We start from the raw sequence: 17,251 nt of genomic DNA, 5'->3' as shown, positions 1-17,251 counted from the left end.
GATGTGGGCAGGGTTTGAAAATGGGAGGTTAGCCTAGGGTGAAGTGATGAGATTTACCTTACTAGAGATTTTAGCCCTTGTTGCCAAAAGCAACTGCTTTTCTTAACTACTGCAATCTTAGGTTAATATATTTCATAAAGTAACACAAAATACTTGACCACTGATTTTTATAGCCTTGGCTAACTTGAGCCCAAACCACCAGGAAACACTTTTTCTCCCCAAAATGAAGCCTTGTAAAACTAGCTTGTAAAACCCCCCAAATAGCCCTAATCTAATAATTGGAAAATATGTCATATGAAATTCAGAAATTTTTAACATTGCACTGAAGTATAGTCAATTGAAGATAACGGTTTTCTTAAGTAGAGTTATATTGATTAAGATTTCTATGCAGTATTACCCAACTGAGTCAATCAAGACTTCACATAATACAGGTTTGAGGAGATTCAAATACTTGGAGAGTTTTCTAGGCACTCTCCTATCCTGAGTGTCTGATTTCCTAAGTGTACATAAGATTGGTTGTGCAGCCGTGTTTGAGGACCTGCTTTATTCTACTATAGCAGTGCTCAGGTTTCCTAACCTTGGGACACCTTCACACTCTGAAAATAATTGAGGCCTCCAAGACATTTTGTTTATGTGATTTATGTTGCTGTTTACTGTGTTAGAAATTAAAACAAAATTTTAAAGGATTTATTAATTTATTTAAAATAGCAGTAAACTCTTCATGTGATTACAAAAATAACTTTTTTTTTCATGAAAAATAACTATTTCAAAACAAAAATTAGCTAGAGGAACAGCATCATTTTACAATTTTTCAGGGTTCTTTAATGTACAGTTTAGGAGAAGACGTCTGATTTTGTCTGCTTTTGCATCCAATCTGTTGTGATGTGTGGTTTTGGTTGAGTATAGGAAGAAAATCCAGTTTCATACAAATATGTTGGAAAAAGCAGAAGTATTTCCATAATTTTTCAGGTAATTGTGGATTTTTTTTTTATTCTACAGTAGAACTCTCTAAGTGGTATTTTCTTAGAAGTTATTTGTAATGTGGAATCTGAAACCATATCAATGAACTTTGCGTACTTTCTTATATTAAACTCTTTTGGTCTGAGTTGTACTTTGAATGGATATTTTACCCATGAACGACCTTATATGTTGGTCATTTGTTCAATGTTGGTTCCCCGAGTTATGCAGATCTTCCAAATTTTGACACATTTTATTATACAGTATCAAAAATCACATTTAAAATTGTTCTTCCTTATATCATCAAAAAGTCATTAAGTCTTAGGAAACTGTCATGCTCGCAGAAGTGGAAACAAGTTTTCCAAAATTCTAATTTGCCCTTGAAAGCTTGAATTTTATCATAGACAATATATACAATCAGTTGTTTTCCTTGAAGTGGCAGGCTCACTTGGTTCTTGAGAAATCGTCTGCCAGATACCCAAGTTAAAATAACTATAGTTGGCCTGTACTTCTTTCAAGTAAAAATTGTGCTCCATGAAAAAGGCAGCTAGTTTAGTTTGTAACTCAAATAATTGCATAAGTGCTTTTCCCCAAGCCACCTTTGTTCTTCAGTATCGAACTTTGTGCATACTTCCTGTTTTCTCACACAAAACAATAGCCTTATACTCAAGGGTCGAGAGCTTTAAAAATTAATACTTTTTACTGCTTTATTAAGAACATTCTTGAGTAAAAGTGGCTTTTTTTTTTTAAACCGTGAGTATGCGATGGTGAAGAATATAATCACCGTTAGTACAGTTTGGTGCCCCTGCCCTGATTCATTTTTATAAGACACCAGAACTTTTCCTGACCATTGCTTCTGCAGTACCAGTGCAAATAGTGTTAGGAAAATAGTTTTGATCTCGCAACCTCCTGAAAGGGTGTCAGGAGCCCCAGTGGTCCACGGACCACACTTAGGTGACCTATTCATGCAGCAGCACCCTGTTCTCTGTTCCTTCCCTTATCTTTTGAAACCCACGTCTTATAGAGCTAGATGGTTTCCTCCTCCTCTTTGGGTATTTTGAGTTTCAGTCCAATAGACTATATTTTCTTTCACCTCTTGATTTTAACTTTTGCTTTTTTTTTTTTTTTCTCTGCCCGCAATCTTCTTGCCCTTGTCACTTTTCTTAAAATCTTGTTTTTTCTTCATGTGCCCGCTTAAGTTTTTGTCTTCCATGATTTCTGCTCCCAGGTGGAAGTGATCTTTGTCTCTTTAAACTCTCTCCACGCTTTGTTCACATCTCCCTTCTGGCACATGCAGCTTATTTTAGAGGTTCGGTTTTTCTTTTTTGTTTTGGTTTGTTTTTTTGTTTTGCAGAATAGGGAGTCATTTACTAATAGCAGATGAGTTAGGACCAGTGACTGTCTTATTCATCTCTCAGTACTTCACAGTGCTGAAACTTAGTGAATTATTGCAGAGTGAGGGAAATCATTTATTCTGCAAACATTTGGTTGCTACTATACACCAAGCATCGTTCTGAGCACTGGGACTGCAGCCATGAGCAAGGCTGCCATGTCCCTGTTCTCGTGGTGCTTACTTTGTGTTACAGACTCACTCATTCTGCCTTTGTAGAGCTTACGTTGGCAGTGTGAGTAAATCTAGTGATTTCTGGTGCCTTTGGGATTTATTTAGGCTAGATAAGCTTTTGAGAAACAGATCAGTATGTCAGAGTAACCATTATCTATCATCCATCAGTCCTAACTAATCAGTTAATTCAGTGAAAGAACTGCAAACATTAGGAGAAACTCTGAGGCTGCATAGAAGACTGAATTTATAGTCTTATTTTTTTCTGTGCAAGTATTATGTGCCATGGCCCATAAACTTGGTATTTCTTCTTTGTCAGGGTTGCATCTGGTTACATTTAGTTACTAAATGAAGGAGAGAGGAGCCTTGAGGATGGATTATCTAAAGATTCTGTGACAGTGTTTTCTACATACAGCTTCTGTCATTTTTATGTTGATGTGACTGGTATGATTCTAGCAAAGATATATTAGTGTGTATCTGTGTGAGAAAGATTTTATTGAAACTTTGGGGCATTTTGTTCCCTCCTCTTCCCTTTTAGGCCTTGACAAAGGATCCCCAGGACTACCCTGATAAAAAAAGCCTACCTCATGTACATGTTGCCCTCTGGATAAATTCTCAAGGAGGCAGAAAGGTGAAAGCTGGAGATACTGTGTCGTATGTCATCTGTCAGGTAAAACTATTATAATTAACAAGACTCCCATACCACTTATGAACCCATAGTAAAATCCAGATCCCCACAGTGTCTTATTTAGTAGTCTTCCAAATAATTGATGCTGTCAAGAGATGCTTTAGCCTGGTCGGTTGTATAGCATTTGAAAGCATTAGTCAGGGATATGGCATATTTCATAAAAACTTTCACAAAACATTTAAGACCAGTATTTTGGTTCGCTGAAATTATTTTGGTGAGACAGGTGTATAGGTGTGTAACCGCAACTACTATTTCAACCCTAAATTAACTTTAATGAAAATGTTTATAAATTTGGTCATATGTCTAGTAATAGTCCTTTATCATTCCTTTTGCAACAGTTTTCATTATGACTATTAGTCGAATAAGAGAGTAAATGCATTTTTGAAAAATACTTGAAAAAAATATGAAATGCATGATATAGGGACAGGGAGAGAGGGTATGACGGAGGTGTACTTTTTTCTTTGAAAACAGTTAACTCCGGTTGGAACAATGGAGAGATCTCATTTCTTCTCTCTGTTAAAAAAAAAGTCCGTTATAGCCTCTATCCAAATTCTTTAAAATTACTATGGTGTGCTCTGTCTACCAAAAGGCATAGTTCATCCAAATAAGACTTCCTTTTTAATTAATGAATTTCATTGTCTTATTACAGTACCAATTTTTAGGTAAGCCCTAAACTTCATTGCATTATGATTGGTCTTTGTCGAACTACCATCAATGTGTTTTAAATTCATAGTCTTTTCAATGTTGAAAAGTTATCTGTTAGTATCTGCTCAGTACTGTAGAGGATGTACATAACAAATGATTTAAGTACATGGACAGGAATCAGCACTTGACTGTGTCTCCCTCCTAGGGTTACCCTTGATTAAGAACTGTTACAGAAAGCCAATTCCTGCAGGAAAATATTTCCATAAATGTCTGACTCGCTCAAGCCCTTAATGTGCTTTGCATATCGCCTCTGACAAGTCTCATCTCAAAAAAACAATTTTCATATTATGCAAATAAAGATTTTGGTAAATAGGCTAGTTTTTTTTCACTTATGTCTTCACATAAATGGAAAAGCTCTTAGATTATTAAAGACAGGAACAGATGGCAGCATACAACTTTTAAAATAGGTATACATATATATTTAAGATATATATACATATATACATATATATATTTTCTGTAAATTAGCATCTAATAATGAAATCCAGCCAGAGTTATGTTTTGGCTAAACTTGGAATGCAGGCCTATGGTGGTATGACTGATGTATTTAAAAGTCAAGCTTATGTTCCTTGATGTCTAAATATTAGGTCTTGTGATTTCTTCCTCTCAGGTCTTAATGACATAGAAAAGCTCAAATGCTGGTGCTACTGTTAGTACCATAAATCCAATTTGGTGTCTTCAACATTCCCCCCATCCACTGGTACTTGCTTGTTAAAAACCGCAGTTTATGTTTATTTCTACTAATTTATTCTTCTCACTGTATTCCAAGAAAAGCTGTAGGACTTTAATCTGCCTTTGTCCCCTAGCAGTGGGACACGCCCATTTTCACCAAAACTCCCTACTTCTTTTGCTTTTAAGCACTCAGACTTTTCTTTCTGTGCTTCATAACACAACCATATTTTTTGAAACGGTATGATCAGACATTTTAAGAGAACTGCTGATTGCTCTAAGTGGTGCCCTCCAAGAGTGGCTCATCTCCTATAAAGGTTCTATTTTGTTTAAAATTTACATTTAGAATATAGTATTCTACTAATAACTTATTCAGACTGTAAATTCAGATGAGTTCGGGGTAATGTTTTTGGTATCTAATTTATATTGTAGTTCATGGTCTTATAAAACCTACATGAATTATTTACTGAGATCTTAAATTAACTTCCACTTATTGGTTAAGTTTTAAATCCCCAATTATTTAACATTCAGTGGACATAATTTCCATAAGGCTTTCTGTAACATTTTAAGGGGCCTACTTATCACCTTTTTCCATTAGTTTTCTACTAAAGATGACTACATAGTTTTGAATGAATTGACTGTACCTGACTGTCTCCGTGAAGTATGTGCTTTGTGACATTCACAAATGACTACTACATGGGCACTTCGAGGAACACCAAAATTACTCCTTAATCTGTTTTTAAAGGTGTATGCTACATGTTACTGCGTGTACCATGGGGTCTTGTTAGGTTTGAGAATTAAGGCCTTTGAGGGGTCTGTCTGATGTCACGGCCTAAATGTTTTTCCAATACAACACAGTAAAACCTGTTATCAGTTCTTTTGAATTTAGTCATGTTCGAGCTCAGATTTTTTTTCAATTAAAAAATTTTTTTTTTTCAATTAGAGTTGACAGTCAATATTATTTTATATTAGTTTCAGGTGTACAGCATAGTGGTTAGAAATTTATATAATTTATGAAGCGATTCCCCCCGATTAGTCTAGTACCCACTGGGCACTAAACATGATTACTACAATATTATTGATTATATTCCCTATGCTGTACTTCACACCCCTGTGACTATTTTCTAACTACCAATTTGTACTTCTTAATCCCTTCACCTTTTTCGGCCATTCCCTCAACCTCCCTCCCATCTGGCAACCATTAGTTTGCTCTCTGTATCTATGAGTCTGTTTTCATTTTGTTTGTTCGTTTATTTTGTTCTTTAGATTCCACGTATAAGTGAAATCATATGATAGTTGTCTTTGTGTCTGACTTATTTCACTTAGCATAATACTCTCTAGGTCCATCCATGCTGTCACAAATGGTAAGATTTCTTTCTTTTTTTTTAATGGCTGAGTAATATTCCATTGTATGTATGTACCACAACTTAAATACAAGAAGAGATATGTTTGGGTCACTGTTAAAACTAGTCTTTTGTGTAGATATTTAAAGTAAAAACTTTTTGAACTGAGAATATGCTTAGAAATTTTCAACTGCTTTTTTTAAAAACATGTCTTGCTATGAGAACATCTTCTAATGCTATACTGGAAAGTAACTCAAGTGCTTTTTTAAAAAAAAACAATATTTACCTCTATAAATCTGATTTTTATTCACCGTTAAAAATTAGTAAACTCAACATAGCTATAATCTTAAGGACAGACCAGTTTTTTAAAAACTACAATTCTATAAATTTATCAGATTTTGTGTATTTGTTAAAAGGCAGTTTGAACACAGTTGTGGTGCATGACACTGCTCAAGGATTCTTCACACTCTTTTTGTCATTGGCTGTCACCTTACTCTCATCTAACAATTCAAACTTCTAGAAGGGAAACAAAGTCGATTAGTTCTGCCTCATTTATTTTTACTGTGTTGTAAACTCCTGAAAAATAATTATAAGCAAATCTTTTAATCCGAGGGTTGCTTCCTTTTAGGTATTTCATTAAATCTTACAATAAGTAGAATCTAGTTGATAAACATCCCAGTTTGTTTCCATCAGGAGCCTGCTAGAGAGAGAGGCCCCCGCCTCCAGTCTCTGGTAAAGATGGTAGTATGGAAGGTTGCCTCTGCTTTGGGTTGGGCACTGAGCTGAGAAGGGACTGACTGTAGCAAGAATGAAAGAATAAGATGCACAGTATAATCAGTTTTGCAGAGCAGCTGAATACTGTGAATAGTTATAATTTACTAGTCTGAATATTAATTTCTGTTGCAAACAAGAGGAAGAGTGGTCTGAGTTGTTGGATATTGGTCCAGTAGAGTGATGACTTTTTGATTCACAGGTGATGGTGACATGACCCACAGGGCTGTATATGGGCCCATTATATGGAATTTCACACCTTTTTTTTTTGTAAAGAGGAAGCCCTGGAAAGGCTCTCTGACCCATCTTTCTTGGCGTTGAGGAAGAGAGTAGTAAACAGTGCAAAGTGGCATGCCCTTCATTCCACTGGCCAAATATTTTGCTTTCAGGGCACTGCCACTCCACCAGATACCTCACTAATTTTACTCTTATCTATTATATCTTGTACATAAGTGACTACTCTGTGGGTTTCATTTCACTGCCTTTTCCCCTGGCTTATTTTCTTCTCAATGATGTGTATGTAGCTCTCGTGGAAAATATTGCCCCGGGGGCTTTAAGATGATACTATGACTAGAATGCCTACACGAAGAGATTAATTACCATAATAAAAGGACCACACATGTTTCTTGTCATCACTCCTAAAAGGACCCCGTGATTTGACTAATTGTTAGCAAGTGTTTTCGATGTGTTTGTGATGTGGCAGGTGGAATTATTTAATCTAGTTATGCCATCTTGTTGGTTTCATGTTTCAACAAAACATAGAACACAACACATACTGGATTTGCATCTTGGACAGTGGGCAAGATGTTCTCCTTCATCTTCCTACTCTTAGATGCATGTGAAATATTCACCAGTAGATCGGAAGGACTTCTTGGTGTTTGGAACTGAATACACAAAGTCTGAATTGTTGTCCCTCTTTTTGGCCAAGCGAGTGTGTGTGTGTGTGTGTTGGAGGGGGAGGGCGGGTTGAATTTCTCACAACTTTACCTGTACCATGTCCTCTTGCAGGATGGGTCAAACCTCAGTGCAAGTCAGAGGGCCTATGCACCTGAGCAGCTGCAGAAGCAGGACAATTTAACCATTGACACCCAGTACTACCTGGCCCAGCAGATCCACCCAGTCGTGGCTCGGATCTGTGAACCGATAGATGGAATTGATGCCATCCTCATTGCATCGTGGTTAGGTAAGTGCCCCAAGCTCATGTAGCCCTTCAGCTGGTGGCAGCAACACACTCAGTTCTTCCTCCTTTGCCCAGTGTGGGCCCTTTTATAGGCATGGTGCTGTGCCAAGTGCTTCTTTGTTTATAGTTGGGCATTTATTTTTGTGGTGGTTTTGTAACCAATGTCCGTCTCCCCTCAGAGACTGTGAACCCTACACACTTGCTGCCTCTGTAACCACCTGCCTGCTCCATAGTAGGTTCTCAATCGGTAAATGCTGAGGGGAGAGAGAAGGCAAAAGAAAGGATGGAGGAGATTTTAGGCAGCATTATAAGTCTGAGTTTACATTGTTGCAGCTTTAATTAGTGAACTTCCATTAATAAGGAGATTGATGGTATCTCGATTATTGGTTCATCTTGTCTCTGTCTCTAAAGATATTGTATTATAAGGTGAGGAAACAGCTTTTTTAACATTAAAAAGTTTAGGTTTTAGTATTCAGTTCACTGTGAGTATCCTGTTCTCACTTTCATTTAAATTCTTCTAAAACCGAAGTAGCTGTTATCTTCTAGGAATTGGCCTGTTCCTCACATCCCAGGAGGTTCCAGCCAACTCCGAAACCTCAGCGTTCCTTTGAATTTTTGCTGTGTCACCAGATTGTCAGCTCTTGCTTAGAAATGTGTTTTATAACCTGCCCTGATTTCATTTGTAGACACCCAGCGTGTAAGGAGTTAACATTGCTCTACGTTCTCCACTCTCTAGTCCATGGTACGCTCAGAAGGGTAGTTAGAGTACCGCCCGACAAAATTCATAGGTGGTTCCTCACTATCTATAGGTAACGTCCAGAGCCACTGACATGTTTGGCAGTCATAGATTCTAAGTTTCTAGTTCCAACCTGTATTTCTAGCCTTATTTCTTAATCAGTATATTCAGGGCCCCCTTGAATATTCCTGCTTCATGGAAAATTCTCCTCCTCTTCTCATTGAGACGTCTGGCTTAAGCCATGGACTTGAGTTCAAGTACTGGTACTGGCTCTGTGGCTTTGGCGAGCTTCTAAACCTTGGTCTAAGCCTTCGTCTCTGGAGTCATAAACTCGAGTTGCTCTGAGGGAGCAGTAAGATGATGTGCGTGAGATGCTCCGCACGGGCCCGGAGCGGAGGGAGCCAGTGAGCGCTATTAGCAGCCGCGTCCCACCCTCGCACCAGGCTGCTGCATAAATATGTCCAGACTCCTCCAGTCCGTGAGATCTGCGCATAGTTAGTACTCAGTGTGCATTTGTGGACTGAGATCGGATGGATGAATTATCAAGTCACATACTTTCCATCCTGCCCCTGCTGAGTGTGTGTCTGCGCTCCTCCTGCCAGCCCCGTTTCCACTTTCCCATCAGCGTCTGTTCTGGAAGTAGAAGCTCATTTTTGCCATTTGCCTAAGCAAAACATAATTAGGAAGATAAAATTCTGCTACCCAAATCATCATATAATATATTCTCAAAGTTGAGTTGTATTTGATGATATTTATAAATCCTCAGCTGGGAGGTGGGAGTGTAAGTGCACAGTATTTTTTTTTTTTTTGCTTCCTTTTCTCTCCTCTGTGTTGAGTGCTTGCTCTTCTGGATGCCATAAGTACTTGGCATATGTTTCTCATTTAATCTTCGCAACAGCCTCGTGAGGGTATTTTGTATTCGTTCCATTTTACAGAGAAGGAAACTGAGGCTTACAGGAGTAACTAATCTGGTCTTGTCACATAGCTATAAGTGGCTGGCTGCGACTGGATTGGGACCTAGCTCTGTGTGACTTCCAAGCTTGTGCTCTTAGCCACTGTGCTGAACTGTACTGCCCCCGCTTAGCTCTAAGAGGTGATGACAGGTATCCTCAACCGGAAGTGCGATGGCGTGGATGTGAAAGCAAGGGAGCTTCATCTTCTCCCTTCTCTCCCCACTGTGAGCCCCACCACTCCCCAATGAAAACCCCTGAGCAAAATTTTTTTTTTTTTTGGATCTCCCAGTTTTTCCATTTGTGTCATCAAGAACCTAGTCTAAAGGCTAACCATGACCCTTTCCTTCTTTGGTTTTGGACTTTCTGGAGCTGAGGAGGGATAAACGGAACAAGCCCCGCCCCATGGATGACAGTTACCCAATGAGTGCGGAGCCTTCTGTTTCTGCAAAAGAGCTCTAAAGGGTGCTGCGGCCTGCCCAGTGGGTAGCCAGTCCCACTCAGATAGCTCAAGACTGGTCTTACCAAGAGGAGACCACACTGATTTTGTTGGTTCCAGGGTCCTATTTAAGACCATTTTTTAAAAATATAAGTTAAGTCGTGGGCAGGTTTTGACTTGCTTAAAGACAGACTATCCTAATTGCAGCAGCCTTATGATTACAGGCTGTCTTAGGACTCCAGTTTCCACTAATCATTTTCAAAACTGGTCACCGGAGTGGGTCCCATGTTCAGAGGGTTCATCTTATTACTGTGTGCAGTGGGAACCCGCTGTGCTTGTGCACAGTCCCACCATGTCCCCGTCTCTCCTACCTCATCCCCTGAAATCTCTAGGCGCAGCCCCAGCTGTATGGACGGCCCCTTCTGGGCAGCCCCTTCTCGGTGCCAGGTAGCCGATTAGAGCTGCCGGAAGGGCCTGCATCCTCGGCCCTGAAGGAGCTGCTGCTGCTCCCCCTTTTTATCTTCTTTTTCTCATTTTTATCTTCTGCCATTTGACGGCAGTCATTATACTGAAGGCCTGTGAGGTTGTCATTATTGTGCGGTCCCCCTCCTCCCCTGCTTGTCCTGTTCTCCCACCACAGCCCCTGCCATCACCAATGCTATCCATTGTCTACCTTCATTAGTACTAAGTCGTGTAGTCCTTTGTCTTCCCCTCTTTCCCCATAGAAGGTTCCACGCACGTTAATGAAGTGCAGGACAGCCAGTGCCAGTCACCGTGAGGATCTGTAGAAAACATCAAAGTTTGCCCGGCACATCTTTGCAGGCATTCGCCCCCTGCCTTAGTCAGTAGCTGCATTTCGATCTGCATCCTTTATTCCTCCACCCCAAGTGAAAAATTAGGGTGGCGGTTCTTCACTAGGGGATTCGAGGCCCCTGTTTTCAATTCTCACTTAGACTGTGGTTTTAGAGAGGAGGAGGGGGGAGATGGGGAAGAAGTGGGAAAGTGAGGGGAGTGTTGGGGGGTACATGGTTTCTAAGAGGTGCAGGCTGTAGGCATAAAATTACTGTAATTTGTTTTTAAAATTCTAAATCTGTTTTCTTTATATAAAAAAACTGCAGTTAGTGAACTGACACTGTTAAATAAGTTGAAGTGTACAAATGTATACATAAAATACAAGCCCTCCAACTGCCTAATCACAGACATAAAATAATTCTCTTGCTTTTAATGTAGTTTTTATCTTTGATTAATGAAATGTATTATAGTGTTGAAACTTTAGGGAAGTTTGATACTTTGTCCTTTTAGTTAGTACAAAGAAATCAGGAATAATGGCATAATTTCATTTAGGAAAATTATTAAGTTCATGATTTTTTATTTTTAAGACTCTTTTGTGGAGACCAACTATATTTTTCAACTACCTTTTTCTTTTTCTATTGCTTTTATACTGCTTTCCTTGAAATGAAAGGCAAGCATCAAGTGTTGGTTTTATCCTGTGGCTTCACTTTGGAAATTCTCTATTTCTCCCCATCAAGATACCTCCTGAAGTCTGTCTGGTGGCATGTTGCATGGCCAGGTGTTCTGCAGGGGAAGGCGATTTTAGTGAGAAGGAGAGAGGATAGTCTATTAAGCGAGTGAATGAATAAGTCTGTTGAATTGAAGGAGAATGATTTGTTCTCTCTAATAACTAATGGTCCTCATTATCCCACAGTAAAATATGTATCATTTTTCTGAAACCCATGCAAGATTATTGCTATTGGGCTTAAATAAAGCAAAATTTTACTCTTTTCCATCTGTGAATAGAAAAAAATATAGTATTACTCTTCTATACAATAGCCCTATGGGAAACATGGCCACTAAAACTTGGAACTCTTAGCTTTTGTTCTCCAGACTATAGGTTTTCTCTCTCTTGTTCTAATGAAAGCTCTCTATATTCTGTGGATGAAATATTCACAGTGTGCGCCAACATCCAAATAGTCTTCTGCGCCTAGCAAAACAGGCAAGTGATGAGAATAGTCTAAACAGGCAAGTGATAAGAATAGTCTAAAGTTCATTTTAATAAATCTATGTTTCATGTATAACAATACTTAGAATTATGTAATATCTTTACTCCAATGAGCGATGATTTGTACAATAGCTGTCAAGTACATTTCTTCATGGTCAGTGATAAAATTTCAGGCATTTATCTATGTGGGCAGTTTTCTCATTGGTCCTGAGAAATTACTTATGTTTGAAGAATGTGAGGATTTAAAGTTTAATTTCTGAAAGTAGCCCTTAAAACAAGACAGGACACACTTTAACCTGGTGCATTCCTGAGTTAAATTAGAAAGGAAAAATTCCCCTTTTAAAAAATGGCTATACCACTCACATTATACTAGGTAGTTTTTCTCAATAGACAGAATCCAATAACATCTAAGAAATTAGTGCATCCGTGGGCCAAACACCATTTGGGGTACCTTCGACAGGCTAGGGAGGATACACCTGCAAAAGATGGGAGGTGGAATGAAATACAGGTGGTTGGGAGTAAAATGATGTTACCAGCAGGTGCCTCAGGTATTTATCAATCAAGACTTTTGCCTTTTTTCATGAGTAAGCTTTTAGAAGAAGGCCCGCATATGACCGTCATTTCCAAACCTTTAATATTTTCTATACAATAATTAATAGTAAAATTTAAAAAGTAAGATCACACCAAATGCAAAGTAGGATGCTCCCAGCTGGCTTTTGCATTCATTGAACGGATGAGCGTTGAAGACCTGCTGTGCTCTGCATCTTAGTGGGTGCCGTGAGGGATACAGAGTTGAGTCAGCCACGGTTCTTTTCCTCTAGTACAGCCCAGTCCGCTTAGTTGATTTCACTGTGGTGGGGAAGTCTAGCGGACAACACAGTGTACATCCTAAAAGACATAAGATAAAGGGCTATTGATGTTCAGGGGGAGCAGAGACCACTTCTAGCTGGGGCTACTGGGGAGGAGTGTATAGAAATGGAAGCATTTGAGGCATTGTGGGAAAGCGCTGTGGAGAGACCAGTGTGGAGTTGGCAGTAGTTGCCTGTAACCACCTGTCACCAATTCTTCCGGCCCATTGATGAACGGCAGCCCACCCTACCCCACCTTCATGGTGGTATCCCATGCCATCTCAGCCACTCAGCACATTAGGGAATTCAGAGAGCCCCTTAAAGGGTAAGGGTATCCGTTGCAAAGCTTTGCGCCTCAGTCCCTGCAAGGGGACCACGTGATGTCTGTTTCTATCTCACTGGCCCGCAGTGATGCTTCTCACCTAACTCAGAGACCTCAGTGAACTGAGAACTTGGAACCAAATTAGAGCATGTTTAGAATAATCACTTGGACTAGTAATTTCCTAACTCCTACTTTGTAACAATTGGAGTTTCCAAAGTAAATGGGAATTTCTTGAATTATTTCAGTTAGAGCAATTAAAAAGTTTTTTTTAACTTTATTGAGGAACAATTGACAAATATAGTTGTATAAATTTAAAGTGTACAGTGTGATAATTTGATATCCATATACATTGTAGAATGATGACCAAGATAACACATCCATCATCTCACATAGTTAAACATAGTTGAGTCTTTTTTTGTGGTGAGAATGGTTAAGATCTAATCTCAGCAACTTTTAAGTATACGGCACTGTATTATTAACTATATAGATTGGTTTTTTAAAAGATATGTTTTAATTAAGTACACCAAAATGACATGAAGATTAAGTAACCTGTAGAAAAATGGGTAAGACAGAATAAATGAAAACAGCTGAATACAATATTGTACATAGATACTTAAGTGATAATAAATATATGTGTGAATAAGACTGAAAGGCTGAAAGTGGTGAATTATAAGTTCTTGTTGAAAAATATTCATATTTTTATTTTACGAATAAAATTAAGATAGTTTTTATGAAATCAGAAGAAAGAAAAATGGTTAAATATTAACTCACTTCTAAAAAGGAGGTGGTATTTTGGGACCTTCAGCGTAGCTGTCCATATCTACCAACGTAGCTGGAGAGAAGAGAGCTTTGTTGTAAGAGAAGCAATTTTTGGTCTGTTATTTTATTTTCCAAATAATTTTCAAAATAAAGTTATTTGATCAGATTTAAAAATAGGAAAGAAGACACTTCTGAAGTTTTTTCCTGCCGAGAGGTACACATCTCACTAAGTTCAAATTTATATTCAGAGCCATCATCAAGGATGTGAAAAGTAGTCGAGTGAGGTCATGGAAACGCTGCCCGTCAGGATTTTTTTTTTGCTTCCAAGATTTTAGGCGTTATCTTCTATAGGACAATAAAAACCTTGGAAGTTTATTTAACCCAGAGGTTTGGATCATACTTCTTTTAAAATGCTCAGAAGTCTTCCATTTGTCTTATGGAGATGTTTATTACTGGTGTGAAAGGCAGTTTCAGTTGTCTGCTACGTGTATAATCAATTAAGTTGGATCTAGAGTAGTTTTAAATGGTTTATTATGGAAAATTCTAAACATGCACAATAGTAGAGAGAATTGCGTAGGAAGCCCCCATGCGCTCAACACTCAGCTTCCGCAGTCTGCACCTGTGGCTAATCTCATTCTGTTTCTCCACCTCCTCTGATTATTTTGAAGTGAATTGTAGAGATCATATTTTATCTGTAAATATTTCATTTTGCATTTCTATAAGACAAGGATTCCCCCTTTTCAATAGCTACAATATTACCATCACTAGGAAAAAAATCCGACAAATCCTTTATTTCATCAAATGTCCAATAAGTGTTCATATTTCCCTGGTCATTCTATGAATGCACTTCTTAAGAAAAACGCTTCGAATTGGAATCCAGTCAGGGTCCATATGAGAGTTCCTCTCCTCTATCTTTTTCTTATCTTTCTGACGTATTTGTTAAAGATAATGGTTTTTTCGTCATAGAATTTCCCTTATTCTGAAATTTGTAGATTGCATTCCATTGGTATCCTTTAACATGTTCCTCTGTCCCCTGTATTTACTGTAAAGTGTAGTTAGCTCTAAAGACTTATTTTATTTTAAAAATAATTTATTTCAGTTTTCGCTACTACTACTTCCTAGCTGGTGGCATGTACATTTATGAAGAGGTACATAACGTCTGGTTGGAATATAACACGTTTTTAAACAAACTCGTAGGTATAGTATAGGAAATGTTCAGTACTCACTTTGCACCTTTTCCAATGCAGATTTTCTTGCATAGCATGCATGCAGAAAAGTACACAAAACCTAACTGTGAACAGCTCGATGGATTTTCACAACGTAAACACGTACCAGTGGCTCCTTCTAGAAACTGTCCTCCACCCCCAACCAGGAAATTACTATCATGACTTCCGACGTCATAGATGAGGTTTTCTTATTTTTGGATGTTACACAAAGTTGTGTCTTCAGTCTTTGTGTCTGGCTACTTTCGTTCAGTGTGTTTGTGAGATTGGTCCAAGTGGTTGTACTTCATTTCTGTGTAGTATTTCACTGTGTGACTATCCCACACTCTATGTAAAACCTATGGGTTTTTTCCACATTGGGGCAATTATGAATAGTGCTGTTTTGAGCATTCTTGTCCATGACTTCTGTGGAACAATTGCATGTGTTTATGTTGGGTATATACTTAGGAGGAGAATTGCCAGGTCATAGGAGACATGTATGTTTCAGATAGTAGAGTCTACCAATTTTCCGAAGTGGTTCTCCTGATTTATACCCCCTACTAGCAGTGTGTGTTTGAGTGCTCCATATTCTTACCAGCATCTGGTGTTTTCTTACTTCTTCATCTTCTGTGGCGGCATAATGTTGTGGCTTTAATTCGCATTTCTTTGATAACTAATAATGGTGAGTACCTGTTCACATGCTTATTGGCCATTCGAATATCTCCTTTTGTGAGGTGCCGGTTCAAGTCTATTTCTACTTTTCTCTTAGGTTGTCTTTTTCATATTGACTTGCAGGTATTCCTTATATATTCTAAATGAATCTTTTGGAAATATGCATCACAGACATCTCATTTGTTGTGCTTTTTGTTCAAGTATAATTTACATACCATGAAATGCTACCATCTTGAGTACCATACAGTCAGTTTATCAAGACACAGAACATTTCCATCACCTAGAGAGTTCCCTTGTACCCCTTCCTAGTCACTACCCTCCCCCTCACAAAAGCAGGCACTCATCTGATTTCTATGACCATAGATTAGTTTTGCCTATTTTAGAATTTTATATAAATGATTTTCTACGCTATATACTCTTTGTATTCAGCTTTTCACTTAGCACAGTTTTGAGATTCAACCATCTTTTCGCATCCATCAGTATTCATGCCTTTCATTACTGAGTAGTATTCCATGGTAGATTATATCCAGTTATTCATTCTCACGTTGATGGACATCTGGATTGTTTCCAGTTTCTGGTTATTATGAATAAAGCTGCTAGAACATTCCCGTACAAGGCTTTTTATGGATATGGCATTCGCCTTTTAAAAATTGATTTTTTTCTTTCATCATACTAAATTTTCAGTGAGTATTGTTCTCTGAGAAATCCAAATATCTGACTGGCTGGCTTTGTGCAAAAGATAAATGATTTATTTCCTAAAATAAATTTCTGGAAAAAAAATTCACACTAGGATTTCATTAATTAGCTTCCCTAGTAGTTTAAGTGAGTCATATTACAAACAACTGCTTGGGAATACTAGTTACTTTACTCACTTGGGGTTTCATTCATATGGATTTTTCCCTCTTCCCCACTTGTGTGAACTTATATAATTGGCTTTACTGTAGTTATTTGCAGTCACACTAATAGAGACCTTATTTTTGGAGGAAGAAAATTATTTGGTCAAATGTATTAACCATTCTCTCTCAGCTATATTTGGAACTTGAGTTTCAAACAGTGTAAATACTCCTTGGGAATGGGAGCAGGTGAACATTCTAAAAACAGGTAGTTTACAATGGCTAGAAAGTACAATGGTAGGAAAAATAATTTTGTGCTAAACGTCACATTGGAGGTGTGTGCGATGAGAATGTGGTGATCTTAAGTAAAAAACAATACCGCTGAACTCCTCTACCCCAATGCTTATGATGTTACTTTCTATAAATACTTCTTGAAACATGAGAGCTTTGATCCTGTTGCCAAAATAATGTGAGAGCCTATAAATTTTCTAATTATAAATGACAGGATTTAAATTTCGTTCCGCCATCCCACCATGCTCCCCCCACCCCCAGAAAAAATGGTGTGACTAGATCACTACAAGTGACAGGATTGAATTAAAGCACACATCATTTCTGCT

The 17,251-nt window shown here is 38.2% G+C and overlaps 1 protein-coding gene across 1 annotated transcript in view; it reads left to right on the top strand.

Moving 5' to 3' along the window:
* Positions 1 to 17,251, top strand: part of POLA1 (DNA polymerase alpha 1, catalytic subunit) — a 282,451-nt gene that overhangs the window by 112,889 nt on the left and 152,311 nt on the right. Inside the window, exons 31-32 of the mRNA XM_006920960.3 lie at positions 3,057 to 3,188; positions 7,703 to 7,877. Coding sequence (XP_006921022.1) covers positions 3,057 to 3,188; positions 7,703 to 7,877 — 307 coding nt within the window. The remainder of the gene's footprint in view (positions 1 to 3,056; positions 3,189 to 7,702; positions 7,878 to 17,251) is intronic.

This window comes from Pteropus alecto, unplaced genomic scaffold, assembly GCF_000325575.1.
Source record: "Pteropus alecto unplaced genomic scaffold, ASM32557v1 scaffold659, whole genome shotgun sequence".
In the NCBI taxonomy this organism is placed as follows: Eukaryota; Metazoa; Chordata; class Mammalia; order Chiroptera; family Pteropodidae; genus Pteropus; species Pteropus alecto.
Note: the sequence above shows the minus strand (reverse complement) of the source record. Positions and strands in the feature narration are given on the sequence as shown.